The following is an 18,330-nucleotide window of genomic DNA, read 5'->3' on the forward strand; positions in this document are numbered from 1 at the left end:
AATATGTCGACATCATATAAAATGCTGGTCTGCAATTAGTCTGCGCCACAGCATCATGATAATGCTGGTATGCCATCGACTGAACTCCATTGCTCCATCTTTTCATCCAGTTCATAATTTTACATGCTTCGTAAAGACTTTGCGAGTCGGTGATAGAATACCGTATTTTTTTGTACTGAATGTATTAGCTATGGCTCCCAGGACTTACAGTGGTGTTAAGGGAAGAAAAAAATGATAACAATTGAACACAAGGTTATCAAGGAATACAACGAAGGCACAAGAAGCATTACTCTCACTTTCAACCAGGACTGTTATTAGAAATAAGGAGGCAATTCAAGCATGGGAATCTTCTAAAGTCCTGACATACCTTAGGAGTGTTAGTTTAAAATTCAGTTATTTTAACGTTTTACTTGGGGTGATCAAGGATTGGAACGTGTTTGTTACGCATTACCACAGGTTTCTTTCCCCCGCTATACAGCAATTTCTCTTTGCAATTCCCACCTCTGAAAGTTTAAAGTCATATTCCAGCAGTCTACTGCACAGTTACAGTAGTATTATTTCTGAGGTTTTGTTCTTTGTTCTTAAAGGGTTCTGGAAGTTATAACAGTGCCATCTGGTGTACTTGTAGCTAGCCTAGTCAGATTGTCTTGTCTGTATCTTTCCTGCTTGATGCGAATCTCTGTTCTTGCAATATAGGAAGATAATAAAAACCGTGATTCAAATTTATAGATTGGACTTCAATCTACCGAAGAAAATCAAGGCAACTCTTCAAATATAACTTTTATTAGTTTTTAAACACATCATCCAAGGTTAGGTCACTCTGATTGAAACATGAGTAGAGTCTAAGGTTAAGGTTGTGCACCTCTCCTAAAGTGAAATCTGATGAAGGAAAGAGCATCTAACAAGAATTGAAAATTTGACTGGCTTCTGTAAACAGACAAGGATGTTGCAAGATTTCCTCTGGATCAAATCTTTTTATTTTTAGAAATCAATATCACCCTGATCCGTTGTATTTTTCCTGCGGAGGCGCTCGACGCCTACCTGCGAGGTTACTTTATTCTTTCTCCTGGGAAGTATGAGAAAAATATCTCAGGCAGAACTTTTGTGTTTTGGAGAAAAAGGAGTTGTGTGATAACACTGCACGACCTTTTTTGATTTTCCTATTCGATTTGAAAGAATCGTACACCTGGTAAAGTTTTAAAAAGATGTATTTAGACTAAGTTTTGTCTGGATTTCTTTTTTCCAGTAAGTCCTCAATATTTACACAAGGCTTGTATTGATTGCAGTTTAACAATGACAGACTGACCTTCACTAAGATAGGCATAGTATGCTTGTCTGCCATTTTGTTTGCGATGCCCCTTTAAAAAAAAAAAAAAAAAGAAAACTGATATAAAATGTCATATTTTATTACTGGACTATAATTTTGTAGTTGAACTTCCCGCCAGGTTGGGCAGATTCTTTCAAAATAGAAACTGTATAATACACATTTTTGCCTTTACTTAGCAGAGTGAGAAAACTGAAAAATAAACGGATCATTTGCATTTTTATACGTTGTGCAACCAGCATGGTTTTCTTCAATGCTGAAAACGATCTCATCTTTTTCTTGGACTGAAACTAGAGTGGATTTCTTTTACTATGAAAAGCAAGCTTATCTATTTCATGCTGAAAACAGACTTCCTCTTGTATTGAATAGAATGGAATTGTCTTTATTATCATTGATAACAACATAGTGTAAATGCTCACAACGAGATTAGACGTTGCACTCCAGGATAAACATGTAACGAAAGGCTTTAAAGATAAAAATAAGATGATTAGGATAAATAGGTAATACACTATTTACACGGTACTGCTAGTAGACTGCCAAAGGTGCATCATAGAACTAGTACAATGACAACAGTACAATTACATTTAGAAGAAACAATGTGCCAACATAAGAATAGAATGTAAAAATAAATGTTTCATACATAGAAAATATTTTTAGGGCTTGTTTAGGGCCCTGGGGAAGAAACTGTCTCTGAACCTGTCGGTTCTTGTTTTAAGGGACCTGTAGCATCAGCGAGGGGGTAGCAGGTCAAATAGGTGGTAGCCGGGGTGGGAGGAGTCCTTTACAATGTGGTTGGCTTATCTGTGGCAATGTCCTCCAGACTGAGCAGAGAGCAGCCAATGATTTCTTCAAATGTGTTTATAACTCTCTGCTGCTATCCACCTAGCATACCGCACCGCGATGCCGTATGGCAGTATACCCTGCACTGTGGCTCTGTAGAAGGACGTCAGCAGCTTCTTTTTTTTATTTTAAAAAAAGCTCTGAATTATTTTGTCCCCAAATTTAGAATAGCGTTTTTATTAATTCAGCCCTGTCGTTAGATAAGACAAAGATTACATAAAACATGAAGTCAATGTTGATGCAACTAGCCTAAACTTAGAATTTAGTGAGAATTTTGACATAAAATTCAATGTTTTTGGTTAAATGCACTAACCTGACAATCTTGGTTAGAATAAGTACTTCCCGTATCAGTATTCAATGCACAGTGGCTCCAATTAGTCCGTCTTTATTCCGCCTTCCTTTTCAACATCCCATCCATTAGGTCCATAATTTATTTCATGAAACCCAAAACATTTCCTACTCAATGGAATTGAAACGTCCGCACATGATTCTCTCTCTCTGCTGCAATCTCCACGACCTTTTGGCCTGCAATGAGTTTTTGTTGTAACAGCTTCCACTATTCGAGGAAAGATTAATTTGAGCGTATCTACAGGGATTTGCTGCTCTTCAATCAATTCTGAACATTATTAAGGTTGCTGAGCACTGAACAATAAGCCTGACCTTGCAGTTATTTCTAAGCTTCTATTCTATCAGGCCCTTGTGAATGGGCAAGAACTACTTTTCTATTCATGTTGATTTTTAACCTGATATTATTTACGTCGCAATATGGCTTTAATTTTGGAAGCCCCCACTCTCAGATCATGAATTGTTTCATAGATTGCTTTCCTCTTCACGTCGAGCAGATTTACCCTGATTAAGTTGGGAAAGTCAAAGATATTTCTTTGAGCATAAAACTGTCGACCCCAGCATTCTACAGTTTCACTTTTAATGTTGAGTCATCAGGCTCACTAAAAGATTAACGATGTGTTAAGCACCTAATTTGCTCTCATTCTTAACTGACTGCCCAAACTGCACATTCCATTCAGCGTTTAGGATTAGGAGAAATTACATGCATGCAGTATAGCATGGGACCACACTAAACATAAAACATGAAATACCGCACAAATCTTATATTCATACTTACTGCAAGCCCGAAATGCTTTTTGGTGCCTGGATGTTCTAATAGAGAAACGACAAGAAGGTTGTGACAAATGAAAAAGTACCGAGCTTATCAGAAAATAAGAGATCTAAATGAAATCTTACCGCAGAAGGGAAGCTCAGCTTTTACCTTTATCTCTTGTCATTCCCAAACGTTACGGTTACACATTAGGAAGCAAAAGCAATAAATAAGAAGACAGGCTTGGTAAATAGTATTTGAAGAGAATATCAAATAGAACCTTTTATATGAATGTCTTTACTTTATAAGCATTACTTTAATACCCGGGAGGATGGCTATTTTTCTCCAACACGTCTTGTACAACAACTTAATAGTTTGCTAATTACATGTCAAGAGTTTTTCTGGTGCAAATTAGTAACCTACTTCTTTTACAACAGGGGTCACTAACCCTTTTGAATATGAGAGCTACTTCTTTGTGTCTGATTAGCGCAACAAGCTACCAGTTAGATATGCTTTCAATACTATGTCTTAGTCTTAGTCAACCTACAAAATCATAATGGTGCATCACTGGGGACTTTTTTCAAGGACCAGTTCGTGGGTTCCACAGGGGGCTACCTGGATTCTGCGGGCTAAAAATACATTTTATTCCAAACCTTGAAGGGAAAACGTTATAATGCGAGGCTGCAAAATTCTAGGGGTCTGCTATTTTCCCGATCTTGATCATGGTGTCCAAGCTGCCAATTTCGGCCTGAGCACAGCACATCAGAGGTGAGATCTTAAGCCACAGTCCGAGCCCGACCCGAGCCAAATTTCGGCCTGGATCGGGCCTAAAATGTCAATCAACTTTTATTTCGCTGATTTTTATTTTATCCACCCGTCACTGTCCTTCTTGTCTCTCTTCCTCTCAAAGTGCTGCACTGGTTTCTTAAGGACGTACTCTGGCTGTGGTTTATGGCCCAATTTTCAGCCCATCAAAATAACATGCAGCCATAAAATTTTCCCATCAACTCTTTAAAAAAATAGGTCAATGATGGAAAATGGGGCAGCACGGCGGCGCAGTGGTTAGCGCTTGTGCGGCACAGTTCATGTCATGGGAACCTGTCGTGGGTTCAAATCCAGCTCCAGACTTCCTGTGCGGAGTTTGTATGTTCTCCCCGTGCTTGCGTGGGTTTCCTCCGGGCACTCCGGTTTCCTCCCACATTCCAAAAACATGCATTTCAAGTGAATTGGCCGGTCCAAATTGTCCCTAGGTGTGAATGAGCGAGTGAGTTGTCTGTCCCTGTGTGCCCTGCGATTGGCTGGCAACCAGTTCAGGGTGTCCCCTGCCCACTGCCCGATGATTGGTGGGATGGGCTCCAGCACCCCCGCGACCCTACTAAGGATAAGCGGTGTAGCTAATGAGATGAGATGAGATGGAAAATGGTCGCTTAATGTAACCTCTGCAGACACAGAAATAGAAAATATTTGAATGTTTGTGTCTTCATGCTTAATTTAGATTTTTTTTTTCAGATAGAGACTTCCATTCCTCATCATAAATCACCTCTCCTCCTCCCAAATCCTCACAAATACAATATGAAATTTCCAGCTTGATTCGGGTTCAGTCCTGCAAATCGAGTAAATTGGTCGGGCTTGGGCTGGTCAGGCTTTAATACACGCGGGCATGCTGGATTTTTCTAGGCCCAATCTTGTCTCTACAGCACATAAGGTTGAATAATTAGATGAACTTTTCGAGGTTTCATCACATTCTTGAAATTGCTTATTCTTCTTCCTTGTTAACTTTACTTTAGTCTAAACCATGATCCTGATCATGTTTTTGAATATATTATTATTATTGAAACATATGTCAAACTGCAAAATTCAACGGTTTTTAGCACCCAGTTTGAATGTATTACTATAGGAAAATATGCCATGATTGGTCAAAACCCAGGTAATTGTAATAATTTAAGCCGCCCACTAAAATGGATAAAACTGCTCAGCTTTTTAGACTAGTGTGGCTGTACGAGTAGACAATTAGAACAGTTTTGGATTGACTTCCGTTAAAAAAAAAATTGGCTGTGTGTAGGAATAAGGATGGCAGCTCTGTTTTATAAAATGGAAGAAACACATTCATTACCATTGTTGCAAGTGCAAATCCCTCATTCTCAGTCCAAAGCTCCACATAGGCAAACTCTCCTTCAGGTCTCACACACAGACAGAAGTTTTCTTCGCAAAAAAAGTATGCCGTCCCTGAATTTACATCTCAATGCCAACTTTAGTGGGTAAATTGAAGGGTCCTCTGGGATTTCTCGCATTCTGTTCAGAGCGAGGCATGCCAATGGGAACAAAGTCACACTTAAGCAAAGCCCTGCCAGCCTCAATTATGACCAAAGGAATTGGCTTGATAGCGTTGCAGCACTCAGTGGGTTTTTTTTTACCATTTCAACTTCACTTCCATGTTGCATATTTATCACAAGTCGTGGCATACAACTTATAAAATGCTCTTATGCATAGCATATCTGAGCTTGTGTTTTAAAGCGCTAGGTTTTATTTTATGAATGCGTCAGCCTTGAATGTTAATGTCGTCGCGAGCTCCATCTGCGGCTGAGATGCTTCGGCTTTGTTCCTTCCTGACTACACGACGCCAGCTTCATTCCTTTCCTCTCGCCCTCTCAGTCTTTTTTTCCCCGAGATTCATTCCTGTTACCTTGCTTTTTGATCCCCTCCTCATATGCGATATTGCACCAAGCTGATTAGATTGAAAAGTACTTGTGCCCAGACTTGTTTTCATTCGGTTTGTAATAAACATCCCTTTTTTTTTTACTTCTCATACTCTAAGTTTCAGTCTGTCTCAAGGGGCTGCAGAATGGATGAATCAGACTTTCAACACCCCGTGTGTTTTATTTATAGGGGAACAGTACATTAACGCCTCGGCATGGTCTTTGGAAGATTTATCAAGCCCTGTCCTGCCTGGCTTGAGTTGTGAAATTTAAGAGTGCAGATGTGCGCGTTATTGGGCAGTGTGACATCTCGATGTGGTGTGTGTATCCACGCTTGTCACGATCCTAGCGTCGCGTCCGTGCTGTGACACGGCCGGCGCTGTTGTCGCTACATTTATAATTCAGCTTCATCAATAAAAGATGCATGGCATTAAGTTTTTATCTTGTGATGCAGTGCTTCTGTCTTACTGAGCCCCTTACTAGCGCATGACTGAAGAGTGCAACTTTTCATTTCCCTGTGCCAACTTACAGGCATCACTTTGCATTAGCATATCATTATGTGATCCTTGTTACCACGCATACTTTCAGCGGATTATTCCCTGTAATATCAAGCTATGCGCTTTTCACCTTATTCCCCTGCTGTTCGCCTATTAGCAGAAGTACTCAAGAGGTCATAGATGTCTTTTGTCAGAGTTGAAACAAATTGTGTTTTTTTTTTTGACAGAAACAGCAGTTATGCTTGTGAAAAGTGCTTCATGTTTTACAGAGATGTCAAAGGTACCTGTAAACGGTCCTTACTTCATTCACTTGCTAAAATGGATTTTGAGGTCTATAGCCGTCCTTGGCATCCTAGCTAGATCGGGTCTTCTATGTTTATAGCTGTGTATTGCAGACTAACAAAAAGGGCCATTTGACATCTATAGGACTGTCTCAGAAATTTATAACATGGGGATAAATGTAATATGTAAAAAAAACATAATGTTATGCATTCTGGACTTAATACAAATCAACTGATATGTTGCATGCGTTCGATTGTTTCTGATTATTTCTGAAAGTCAAGGCCCTCAGGCCACATCCTGTCCCTAAGAAGATTTTCATTAACCCCTGAGAAGATTTTGATTCATAATTATGTCATACAGCAGGAATCGGTGTGTATATATTTTTACTCTATGTTGCTATTATTATTTTTTACTCAAGGTTTCTTAATTTTCCCCAAGTTTTTGTCTGTCCAGATCAGACTATTTGTGATTAAGGACTATATAAATAAATAGGACTTGACTTGACTTTGAAGTGATTTTAGCATCGTAACAATAGTGCAATGAAAAGTAGTGCAATAACATTTAGCAGCAACAAAAATTCCCAAACAAAATTGGTTACCTTATTATATTGAAATATATTTGTTAGCTTTTCAGTAGGTATAATTAGGTTCACTAGACTATATGCGTCATTTTAAATGTTTCAACATTCGATCAATACAGCCTTGGGCTTGTAGCTTAAAATATTGTATGGCGCCTCCATCCTTTTGACTTTTACAGCCTACTAGTTTACTTTTTCAAGATATTCTAATTGAGATGGTATATTAGATGTTTTATTTCATTTAATAAAGTAGGGCTGCAGGATTAACCGAAATCGAATCGATATTGCAAAATTATGTCATCGCAAGACACTGCATTTTTGTTTTATTCATAGGCAAAGTTTGCAAGTTGCACGCTACGCACCAACGTGTGAGCCTCGTGTGAGGAGATAGCTACCCGAACAAAGCTCCCCAGAAGAGGGGGTTGTTTACTTTAATTTAAAGCACGTTAATTGTATTAAGTGGGGTCAAAAATGACCTCATTGGTTGATATTCTTTAAAATTAAAAAAAAAAAAAAAAAAAGTTGTAATACTGTCATATCTCAAGTATTCCTTGTAAAACATGTACTGTGGTCTGACATGATGCTATTAGTATTTTTATTTTTTTCCACACTTATTTTCAACCCGCTCATGGACAGTGTTGGGAGTAACACAGTAATAAATAACGCCGCTATGCAACGCCGTTACTTTTTCAGTAACGGAGTAATTTTATTTTTTTTTTTTTACTGTTACCACGCCGGTACCATTACTGACGATCAAAAGCGGTGTGTTACTTTGAATAAATTGACACGACGCGTGTTGGCTTGGATGGGTGTTTACTTTTGTGTCACTTGCAAGTAAATACAACATATAACATACAACTGTAAACATTGGGGGAGACACCCCGCATGCACAGTAACAGTGTGGCATTATGGATAATGTAGTTCCTATGTTATTAGGCACATAACATCACGTTGGATAGTCACTTAATATTGTTTTACCATTGACTTTTTTTGTGAAGTGCAGTTGCCTATTTCTACTTGACCAATGTTTGAGGTTGTGAGAGTTTGATTATTTTTTTTTACACTCCAGTATTTAACATACTTTATATTGTTGAATTGTTTACTTTTGTTGTGTACAAAGTACAGTAGCATATGTCTATTTGACCACTTGTCTTAGGTTGTGAGAGTTAGGTTTATCGTATTAAAATCCCTTTATATTGTTTTCTGCTGATTGTTAATTTATTATATTGTTTACTGTTTTAGTGTTGCACTTCAAGTGTAGCATTAATCTGTTGCTGGTGAGATGCAATAAATGTTACATGGTGCTATAAAACAAATACCTCTCTGTAACCGAAATACTTTACTTTTATTATAGAGTAATTGAGTAATTTTTTGGAAGAAGTAGTGATTAACTATAATTAATTACTCTTTTAAAATAATGTGTAGTAAGAGTGTAGGTACTGGTAGGCTATGCATCCAAGGGTTAAGTACTCACAAAAACAAAACTAGCACGAAAATCGCATCGAAATTACAATTATAATCGCAATTGGGTTTCTCCAAAAATCAGCAGCCCTTGAATAAAGGATACTCAAGTCAAGTAAGAATACCCGATTTTTAAAAAAGTGATTAGAAAAATAATAAAACAGCTTACTTGCCCACCTCATGAATCACGTTTGCAACAAAGGCATCAACCATTTGTCTGTTGGGAATTTTTTTTTTTTTAAACGCATATACCATACAAAAATCTTACAACGTTGCGTAAACAGTACACTCAAACATTTAACTGTTGGGACATTTTCTTTCTCATGCAGGCGGATAATAAAAAAGGGGATAAAAGGGGGTGTGAAAAGGCAACTGGATGGAAAGTAATTTATGTGTCAGTTAGAGCTGATAAAAGCCTGAAAATCCAATTAGTCCTTTGGTATCAGGTGGTGAGAGTAGGTCTCTAGAGAGAAATGTCAGAAAATATCCACTGCCGCAGCATGTCAATAGCTCAATCATTTACATACTTTGCTATTGATAGAAGGCTGTGTTATGTGGGGAGGTTTATGTTTTCATGCGACTGTATCCGCCAGCCTTTTTTCATATGCTATGTGCACAAGCGCTCAGTAGATCCATGATAGGCCAGCACTGTACATTCCACACCACAAACGATGAAAAGTGGACCCAGTGGCAGTGGATCTTTTTAATTTGAGCACACTGAGTCCATTCATTGTTGCCCGTAGATGCCCTTGAATCAGTTTTGGTCACAGGGTATTTCACTGCTGGATGCAGAAAAGAGGTTTGTGGAGGTTTTCAAAGAACAGAGAAGATGTGAGAAACTCGGAATTTGCTCTACTGGCTGTCGCTCTTCCTTGTCTTCTAGCTAGCTTTCACCCCCAAAAAGTCCAATTAAAGATCATTTTCAAGTTGTTAAATTTGCTGGGCAGAATTTGGAAATGTTTTCATTGATGAAATTATCTTAATTTGTAAATGATCGGCAATATATATTTATATTTCAAGTCACTAAAGACCTCCAAAGCGCTTTACAATGTGTTTCACACGCATTCACTCAAACATTCACACACCGATAGCCAGAGACAGGGAGCCAACCCGCGTATCGTGGGTTCTGTGTCTTGGCAAAGGACACTTAGACATTTACCTCGGAGGAAACTGCGACCTCTCGGCCCCAAGACGAGCACTCTACAGCTCATGTTGCGCGTGTACGTGCATTTCCTAGACGCGCTCGAATAAACTTGTTTTTTCATCTTTTGGGGAATTTTTCAGTTTGTGTGTGGACTGTATTTGAAACAGGCCTTTTCTTACTTGCACCATTTTCAATTGAAAACGTGTTTTTTTGTTTTCCTGAATAAAGTTATCTAAATAATATTTTAAAAACAATAATAATAGTCTACATTTTTGAAATAACACCTTCTGTCCACATGACTGAAACTAATTTTAGGCATTATTTTTTTCTTGTTTTCCTAAATACAGTTTTCTAAATGTACAAAAAAAAACCTCTACTACTGCTGCTGGTTTATTTTCTAATTTTTGAGTCTTAAAATGAGAAAAATAATTCAAGAAATGAAAAATAATCCACTGGAAAGAGACCTTTTTTCAATTTTGATCAAACTAAAGAAATGAATAGTAAAGTGAGAAAATTACTATAAAATGATTTTATATCTGCCATTTCAGATAATTTTACTCAATTTGCATTGAATGTAAGGATAATAATTATTAAGTCAAGTCAAGTCATGTTTATTTGTATAGCCCTTAATCACAAAGTGTCTCAAAGGGCTGCACAGACCACAGATAATTGCGAACCAAAGACTATTATTACACCATCCCCTGATCTAAAACCTACACGAGGGCAAGGAAAAACTCAAAAACCTCAACATGAGGAAAATGAAGAAACCTTGAAATGGGACCGCACATGAGGTAATCCCTCTTCCAGGATGACCAGGCTGCAATGGATGTTGCAATAACAAATAATACACAGCTACTGTCAACATAAAACAAAAAATCAAATTAAAATATAGTGAAATAAGAACAAATGACACGTAGAATGAGTAAGATTATACAGGCCTGTAAAAATTTGTTTACTTCCTTGTAAAATAGTTCTCCATACACCACATGTTGCGAATCAGCTGGCCATTTACTGTCATTGATGGTTGAGTACATCAAAGATTAATTTGTGCTCGCATTCAATTGTGCATCTGTTCTTGCAGAGAAAAAAAATAATTAACCTAAACTACATATTTTGGGACTTAATGAGAGAAAACACGAGCACGGAGAACATGCAAGTAGGTCACCCTGCTGCCTGGTACTGGATTATTAATCTGATGTGACGATCGGCTGTTGATCATTTGTATGGGTTTTGAAATCGAGGGCTCAAAACAAGAAAAAAGAAAAAATCTCTCTCTCTCTCTCTTTCTCTCTCTCTCTCTTTCTCTCTCTCTCTCTCTCTCTCTCTCTCTCTCTCTCTTTTATATATATATATATATATATATATATATATATATATATATATATAATGTTTCGTAAATTTTACAAAATCGTGTAATTGAGGTATGCCATTTAAGAGTTTTCAAATCACTCAAAATCATCCTGGATATTAAAGGCCAATGTGAAATACTTGTACTTGTTGTATCCAAATGAGTGGTTGAATGCCGGATTTTATCACTATACCTAAGTAATTGTGGTACAAAATGTAGAATACATTTAGAAAAATATGCTAATTTTAAGTATAATTTTTATTTTTTCGAAAATATTTGATCTTGTTTCATGAAAAAAAATGAGGGTAAAAAAAACATATTTGTCTATTCCAGCAGATGGAAGATATTTTTGTAATTAAAAAATAAATGTTTACCAAGATTTAAAAATGCCTAATTTGAGCAAAATCAACAAAATTATTATGCTTATTTAAATCACATAAGGGCAGCGCATGTGCGACACAGTTCTGAGGTCATGAGATCGAATCTTCCTGTGTGGAGTTTACATGTTCTTCCCATGTTCTTCGCATGTGGCTTGTGTGGGTTTCCTCCAGGCACTAGGGTCTCCTCCCACATTCGAAAAACATGTATGTCAGGTTAATTGGCCGATCCAAATTCTCCCTAGGTGTGAATGAGTGAGTTAGTTGTCCGTACCTGTGTGCCCTGCGACTGGCTAGCAACCGGTTCGGGGTATCCCACTGCCCGAAGATGGCTGGGATGGATGCCCCCGTGACCTTACTAAGGATAAGCGGTGCAGATAATGGATGGATGGATAAACCACATAAAAACATTCCAATTAAAATCGGCAATATTACCTGCCATTGTGGTAACATGGTCATTTTGGTATACCGATGTGTATGTTTGTATGTATACATTATACACACACATATATATATATATATATATATATATATATATATATATACTGTATATATATGTATAATTTATTTGATATTTATAGGATTTCATTTGAATACATTTTTGAATAAGGTATTCTTTAAAGGCAGAGTGTTTATTACTGTACCTTGCACCTTCAACGGCTAAAAATACAAACCTTTTTTCCTTTAATGAAGGTAGACATGCACAGCATTGATTGAAGTTAATATATCTATTTTGTTTTTAAAGTCTTTGGATAATGAGTCGGCTGCTTCAGCAAATGCCACTGGGGGATTAGCAATTGTGAGGCCCCTTGCCAAGGTTTCTTATTTTCCTCATGCTGATATTTTTGAGTTTTTCCCTAGCCTACATGATGGCTTAGATCAGGGGATGGTGTAATTGTAACCTATGCAGTCCTTTGAGATATTTTGTGATGAAGGGCTATACAGATAATGTGACTTGACTTGACATGTGACTTATTGTGCTTATCAATAGCGTGACTCACCCGGAATGATGCTTCGGTGGCTGCCTTTACTTTTGTGGTTGGCTGTGAGAAAACAACAGCTGTCCCAAAAACTGTGATTCGAGCTTCTTCACCTTTCTCAGCTCGCCTTTCAAAGGAAAATCGCCGTCGTAACTTTTATGAACTGTCTGAAAATGCCACTTCACGTTTCCTTTCTTCAGAATAGCAATGCTAGATCGGCAGATTAGGCAAACGCCTTTTGAATATGAAAAAAAAGGTCCTCCTCCCACTCCATATGGAAATGGTAGGTTTTTGGCTTTTTACTTGGTCCTGCTCCCACTATCTTTTTTGCCAATCTTGATTGTAAATGGAATCATTTGAAGGCTAATTCGGCATCTCTGTAGAATAGACTGTTTGAAAACTCGAACATTGGATGCACATGCATGGTGACCCAAGTGTCAGAAATGATCAGATGTCCGACTGGCTGCCCTGTATGTCAATCAAATGTCATATTTCATATTAAGAAGACGATAGGTTGACGTTTATTTTGTTAGTGTTATATGCTCCTAGAGGGTGCCCTGAAAGGGGAAGAGGCTGTTACCAGGCTCCCGGGTCGCACCGCTCTCGCATTCAGAGCTTCAGAGCTGTAGTGACACGGCAGCCATATTGTTCTCAGACGGAGAACAATGCGTCTGGTTTTGAGCACGCGATGATCACGTTATAAACCTTCATTGCAAACAAATGAGCGGAGAGTCCTTTATTGCCTCACAATTTAACCACACTGTCAACGCTGGTAAATCGCAATCAACATATTGGGCACCTCTGCAAGACAACCAATGATATGGGTAACATATGAGAAGGCATTCAATTTTATCTCATAAACACACTTTTTTTTGCTCATGGTGCCAGAAACAAATGTTAGAGGATGGAGAAAACTGAAAGACATCCTGAAAGATATAAATAAATGTCTGCTTCGTCATCAGATACACCAAAGAGTTGTTTCCCTCGTCGTGCTGTTTTGCATTCATTTGTATCTTTCAGGAGGCTTTCTCCGTTCTTTAACATTTGTTTCTGCCACCATGAGTAAAATTTGTGTGATAATGAGATACAATCTGCCTTGTAGTGTGAGATCTGTATTACTGGTTGTCTAGAGCTTAACACTTTCCTGTAATATTCGCCTGAAATCCCAATCCAAGACGTACCCAAAGTTAATCGAATGCCGCTCATGAACCGTTAGAGAATATGGATGGTTTTGGTTTGGTAAGACTCTTTTGCCCCTAACTGAAATAATCACCGCAATACTAACATTAAGATGAGGCGAACGTCTTTTTCCGTTGTATTCAAGTCATGTTGCACTAAAGGAAAGACAAGAGTCCCACTGGACAGAAGTGTTGTTGTTCTCTTCATCTGCAGACAAGAACTGCTCCGGCCACATCCTTCCTGTGGTTACATACACACATAAACGGCTAACAGGCACACTTTCTCTTTTTTGACAGCCGTGTCGTCTCAGAGGACATGCTTGAGCTGCGTGCAAACTGTTTATGATTCCGGTCACTGGGGTGTCTGTCGGCTTTGATTGTGTCAATAGATAAACATGTTATTGCAGCACTTTAGTTCTTCTTGGCAGTTCCATCTTAGCTGTTGAATGTTGCGATCTGTAATTATTTTGTTTTAGTCCGTGGGGTTTATGCGTGCAATCACAGCGGTAGGGTTGTTAAAGGGAGATCTTTTTTCCCGTGGAGTGTTTAAAAATAACTCGCTGCCGAGTAATGCTTGTAAAAGACAGGTGAATAATTACAGCAGATCATCACTGTAAACGTTGTTAGCCTGCCTATGTAAATATGTTATCTTCACATTGTGTAGAATCTTCTACGGAAGTGGTCCCCAACCTTTCCTGTACCACAGACCAGTTTAATGTCTGACAATATTCTCACGGCCCGGCCCAATTTTAACATGATTAATGATAAAAAAAAAAAATTTTGATTTTTATGCGTAAATCCACTGTTTAATCATGTGCAACAATTGGGGGTTCTTGTAACACGCTCCAACATCACATGGCATGGCAACTTGGCGCCAATTCACTGTAACACACTCCAGTCGCCCTCGCAACATTAAAAGCAACATGTCATGTTTTCGCCGCGTGCCAAGCATGGCTGCAACGATTAGCCGATGATGTCGACAAGTATGGATAAAAGAAAAGGTCGACAATGAATTCCGTTATCAATTATTTGCAAGACACATTTTACCAACTGAGTGAAGCATCTTACATCTTCTACTAGTGATCCCAAGAGCCAAGAAGAGATCTGCTGGTTCGAGAGCGTTCTCCATTCGGGCCCCGGTGCCGTGGAATGCTCTTCCCCCTGAGATTCGATCTGCAACCTCAGTGGAAATGTTTAAATCTAAGCTTAAAACACACTTCTATTCTATAGCATATGAATAACCTATATTTTATGTTGATAATATGTATTATTTACACTAATGTAGGTTTTAGATGATGGGATGGTGTCATAATAGTCTGTAGTTTGCAATACTCTTTGATCTGTGCAGCCCTTTGAGACTCTTTGTGATTAAGGGCTATACAAATAAACATGACTTGACTTGACTTAAAATCTCTGCTGAGAGTCGCTCATGCGCAATGGCCAAAACATGCAGAAATGACGCGGTGAGACCTTGCGTATCATGGCAGTACCTCGGTGATGCATGAACATTTAAAGAGAAAACACGTCGGACAAATTGGAGGCTGACTTGCCTCGGTAAGATTCAAGTAACATTCAAGCCACAACAGTTCTGATGACATGCATTGTACATATTATATTTATATATTTCGCAATAAAAATGAGCTTACTGTGCCTGACCAGCATATTTGAAATTAATTGTTTTCAGTCCAAAAAAAACAATCTCAGTTGTCAAAACGTTAAAGACGACTAACGCCAGTTGTTAAGACCGAAATACTTTGGTTGCGGCCTTTGCAGTTGACCACTAAATATACTCGGTCATTCACAAACACCACACTCTTGTTTTTCTATTTCCTGCTTCGTTTCAATTGTTATCATTCTCCTTACAAAAACTCACAAAAAAGAGATGCTATGAAATGCGATTAATTTAATCGAAAATTAACTTGCTGTAGAATACAGGTACTTTACTTTGGGTTTAAAGAAGGAGGCAGAATCAGATACCTAATGGCGGAAGGTACATGCGCAAACTAAACCAAGCTGATCTTGGTGAGCAAAGAAGGATTTTTTACGGACCTTTCAGCGGTCATGAGAGTTTAGTGGTCTCTAGTGGTAGCCCCTAGGAAAGCTTTTGAACTTATTTTTGTTAAAAAAAAAACGTTTGTATCAAAATTCTCATGTGTAGCGGTATCACTGTTCGGTTTGGCCTCATACCGGTCCGCGGCCCGAGGTTCGGGGACCAACTGAACCAATCAAAATGTAATTAATTTCTGATTCAGACTTTTCATAATGATTCTATGGTTCGACCTCTGTTGTCATCCCGTCACGCCCTTAGCGTTGCGAGTTAACCGTTAAACTCTGTTCCGCATCACTCCCTCGCCCTATCACAGGGGGGAGGTGAGGGCTAATCTGGCCCCTAGCCCAGGCACATTAGCCCCCTCCTCGGGCCCATGTGTTCATGACCAGAGATCATTACAGCAAGCCAATGACACCACTCTAATGCATCATTAATGATTGATTAATGAGACGAGCTGAGCTCAGCTTAAGCCTGAAAGTTTTGACGGAAGAGCAACCGTCATGGCTGTGTAAGTCTTACATCTGTTTGTTTGTTTTTAACCTATGTACATTGTCGTTGTATGGAAGTGTGTTATGTGCATCATTCTCATCTTGTTTCTCAGATAGCCGAGCTCAAAGTGACTGTGTGAAATGAGGAACTGAAGCGGAAGTAAAAACAAACTATTAATCTAAATAAATTATAACTAACTAGATAATAAAGAAATAAACGAATGTGAACATAAAATCGTATATAGAAAAAGATAAAATAGATGGAAACAAATGAGAAATAAACAATAGAAATAAATAAATAATTGAATAAATATATAAATTAATGCATATGAAAAAATAACAAAAACAAAATAGATGAAAAGACAAACAAATATAGAATGAAATATGTGAAAAGATGAATGTGAAAATACAATGCATAAAGATTTTTTTAATTAAATAAAACAAAATGAAAATAAAAAAGACATTTTAAAAATGCATAGAATAATTTTTTTTTAATGAATACATATTAAAAAATCAACAATATACATGGAAAACAACAAACTAAAAAATAAATGAATTCAAATTAATGTGAAAATAAAACTGCATATAGAGATCAAATAAATATAAAATTAAAAAACAAAATAAATGGAAGTAAAAAATACATTTAAAAATGCAAAAAATATATGAATACGTGTGTAAATTGAAAATCAAAGCAAGATAGATGTAAAGAAAAAGAAATAAAAATGCAACAAATAAATAAATAGATGAGAAAATTTGTGTGAAAATAAATATGCATACAGGAAAAAAAATCTAAACAAAATATAAAATTATATATAAAAAAAAAACAAATAATTAAATAATATGTAAAAAAAAAATATGTACGTATAAGTAGATTAAAACAAAAATAACTAAAAATGCAAGAAATGAATTAATGAAAAATAGAATAAGAAAAACATGAATGTAAAAGTAAAGTTGAATATAAAAATCAAAACTAAAACAGAGAAAATGTATTGAAAATACATAGAATAAACAAACAAACAAATGAACAAATAAATAAATATGGAAATAGATAAATATGAAAATAATAAGTGGAAACTAAAATAAATGATAAAAGAATATATCGGAAAAGAAATAAAAATACATGCAAAAAATAGAATAAAAACTACACATATAGCTGGAATCTAAATATGCATTTTGCAATAAATAAAAAAGTAAAGAAATGTCAATCCATGAATAAAAAACGCTGTTTACCCACATTTATTTATTGCATGCGACAGAGGTTGTCAGCTTGAAATATGTCATTTGATGTTTTTCAAACAAGGTCCAGACTTGAACTATTAATCAGTTGGTTGGTCATCATGTCAGTCCGTTTATGAGGGTCGATACTATATGCCGTCCATTGTTTGAGTTCTCCTCGCAAGCCATACAGACTTTCTATTTATTTGTTATCCCTTGGAACAGATTGGAATTTTGCATTTTGAGGAATTTTGTACAGTTTTCTCTTGTTTTCCTTGCAAGTCTAACATTTATTGATGTCTTCTCTCCGTGTTTGAATGCCTGCTAAAGTATAAACTTTTCAAATATTTTGTGGGTTTTTTCATGACTTTTGTTTTACATCCATTTTTTAAAGTGTATATATTTGTAACATATTCTTCAGTGCTATTGACGACAACAGACTTCAAAAATCAAATTTTACGAGTGAATCTGTTAACAGGCCTTGCAGTGGGTGTTAATATTGTAATTTTTGGTCCTCCACAGCACCATGGCAGAAAGGAGGCTCTCCACGCCTCGTCCACTCCTTCTCCTTGTTCTCTTTCTCGGAGGAACTCTTCCTGCAGTCCAAGGTTCGGGTTATCTGTCCGGATATAGAATGAGGTCACGCCTGCAGCGCGACCGGCAAATCCGAAACGTCCGGCCAAATATCATCCTCGTCCTCACAGATGATCAAGACATAGAGCTGGGTGAGATTTTCAATCAGTTTGTGCTCCTTTAAAGGTAACCCTAATTTTTTAA

General features: G+C 37.3%; 1 protein-coding gene across 2 annotated transcripts in view; it reads left to right on the forward strand.

The window, feature by feature from the left end:
- The window catches only part of sulf2a (sulfatase 2a), a 115,650-nt gene that overhangs the window by 62,670 nt on the left and 34,650 nt on the right, over positions 1 to 18,330 (forward strand). For both annotated transcript variants that reach the window (XM_088338465.1, XM_088338466.1), the window contains one exon: positions 18,076 to 18,278. In XM_088338465.1, coding sequence (XP_088194591.1) covers positions 18,080 to 18,278 — 199 coding nt within the window. In that variant the 5' untranslated portion in view covers positions 18,076 to 18,079. The remainder of the gene's footprint in view (positions 1 to 18,075; positions 18,279 to 18,330) is intronic.

The sequence above is a fragment of the Urocampus carinirostris genome, chromosome 6, assembly GCF_059441175.1.
Source record: "Urocampus carinirostris isolate Australia breed hairy pipefish chromosome 6, RoL_Ucar_1.0, whole genome shotgun sequence".
NCBI classification, from domain to species: domain Eukaryota; kingdom Metazoa; phylum Chordata; class Actinopteri; order Syngnathiformes; family Syngnathidae; genus Urocampus; species Urocampus carinirostris.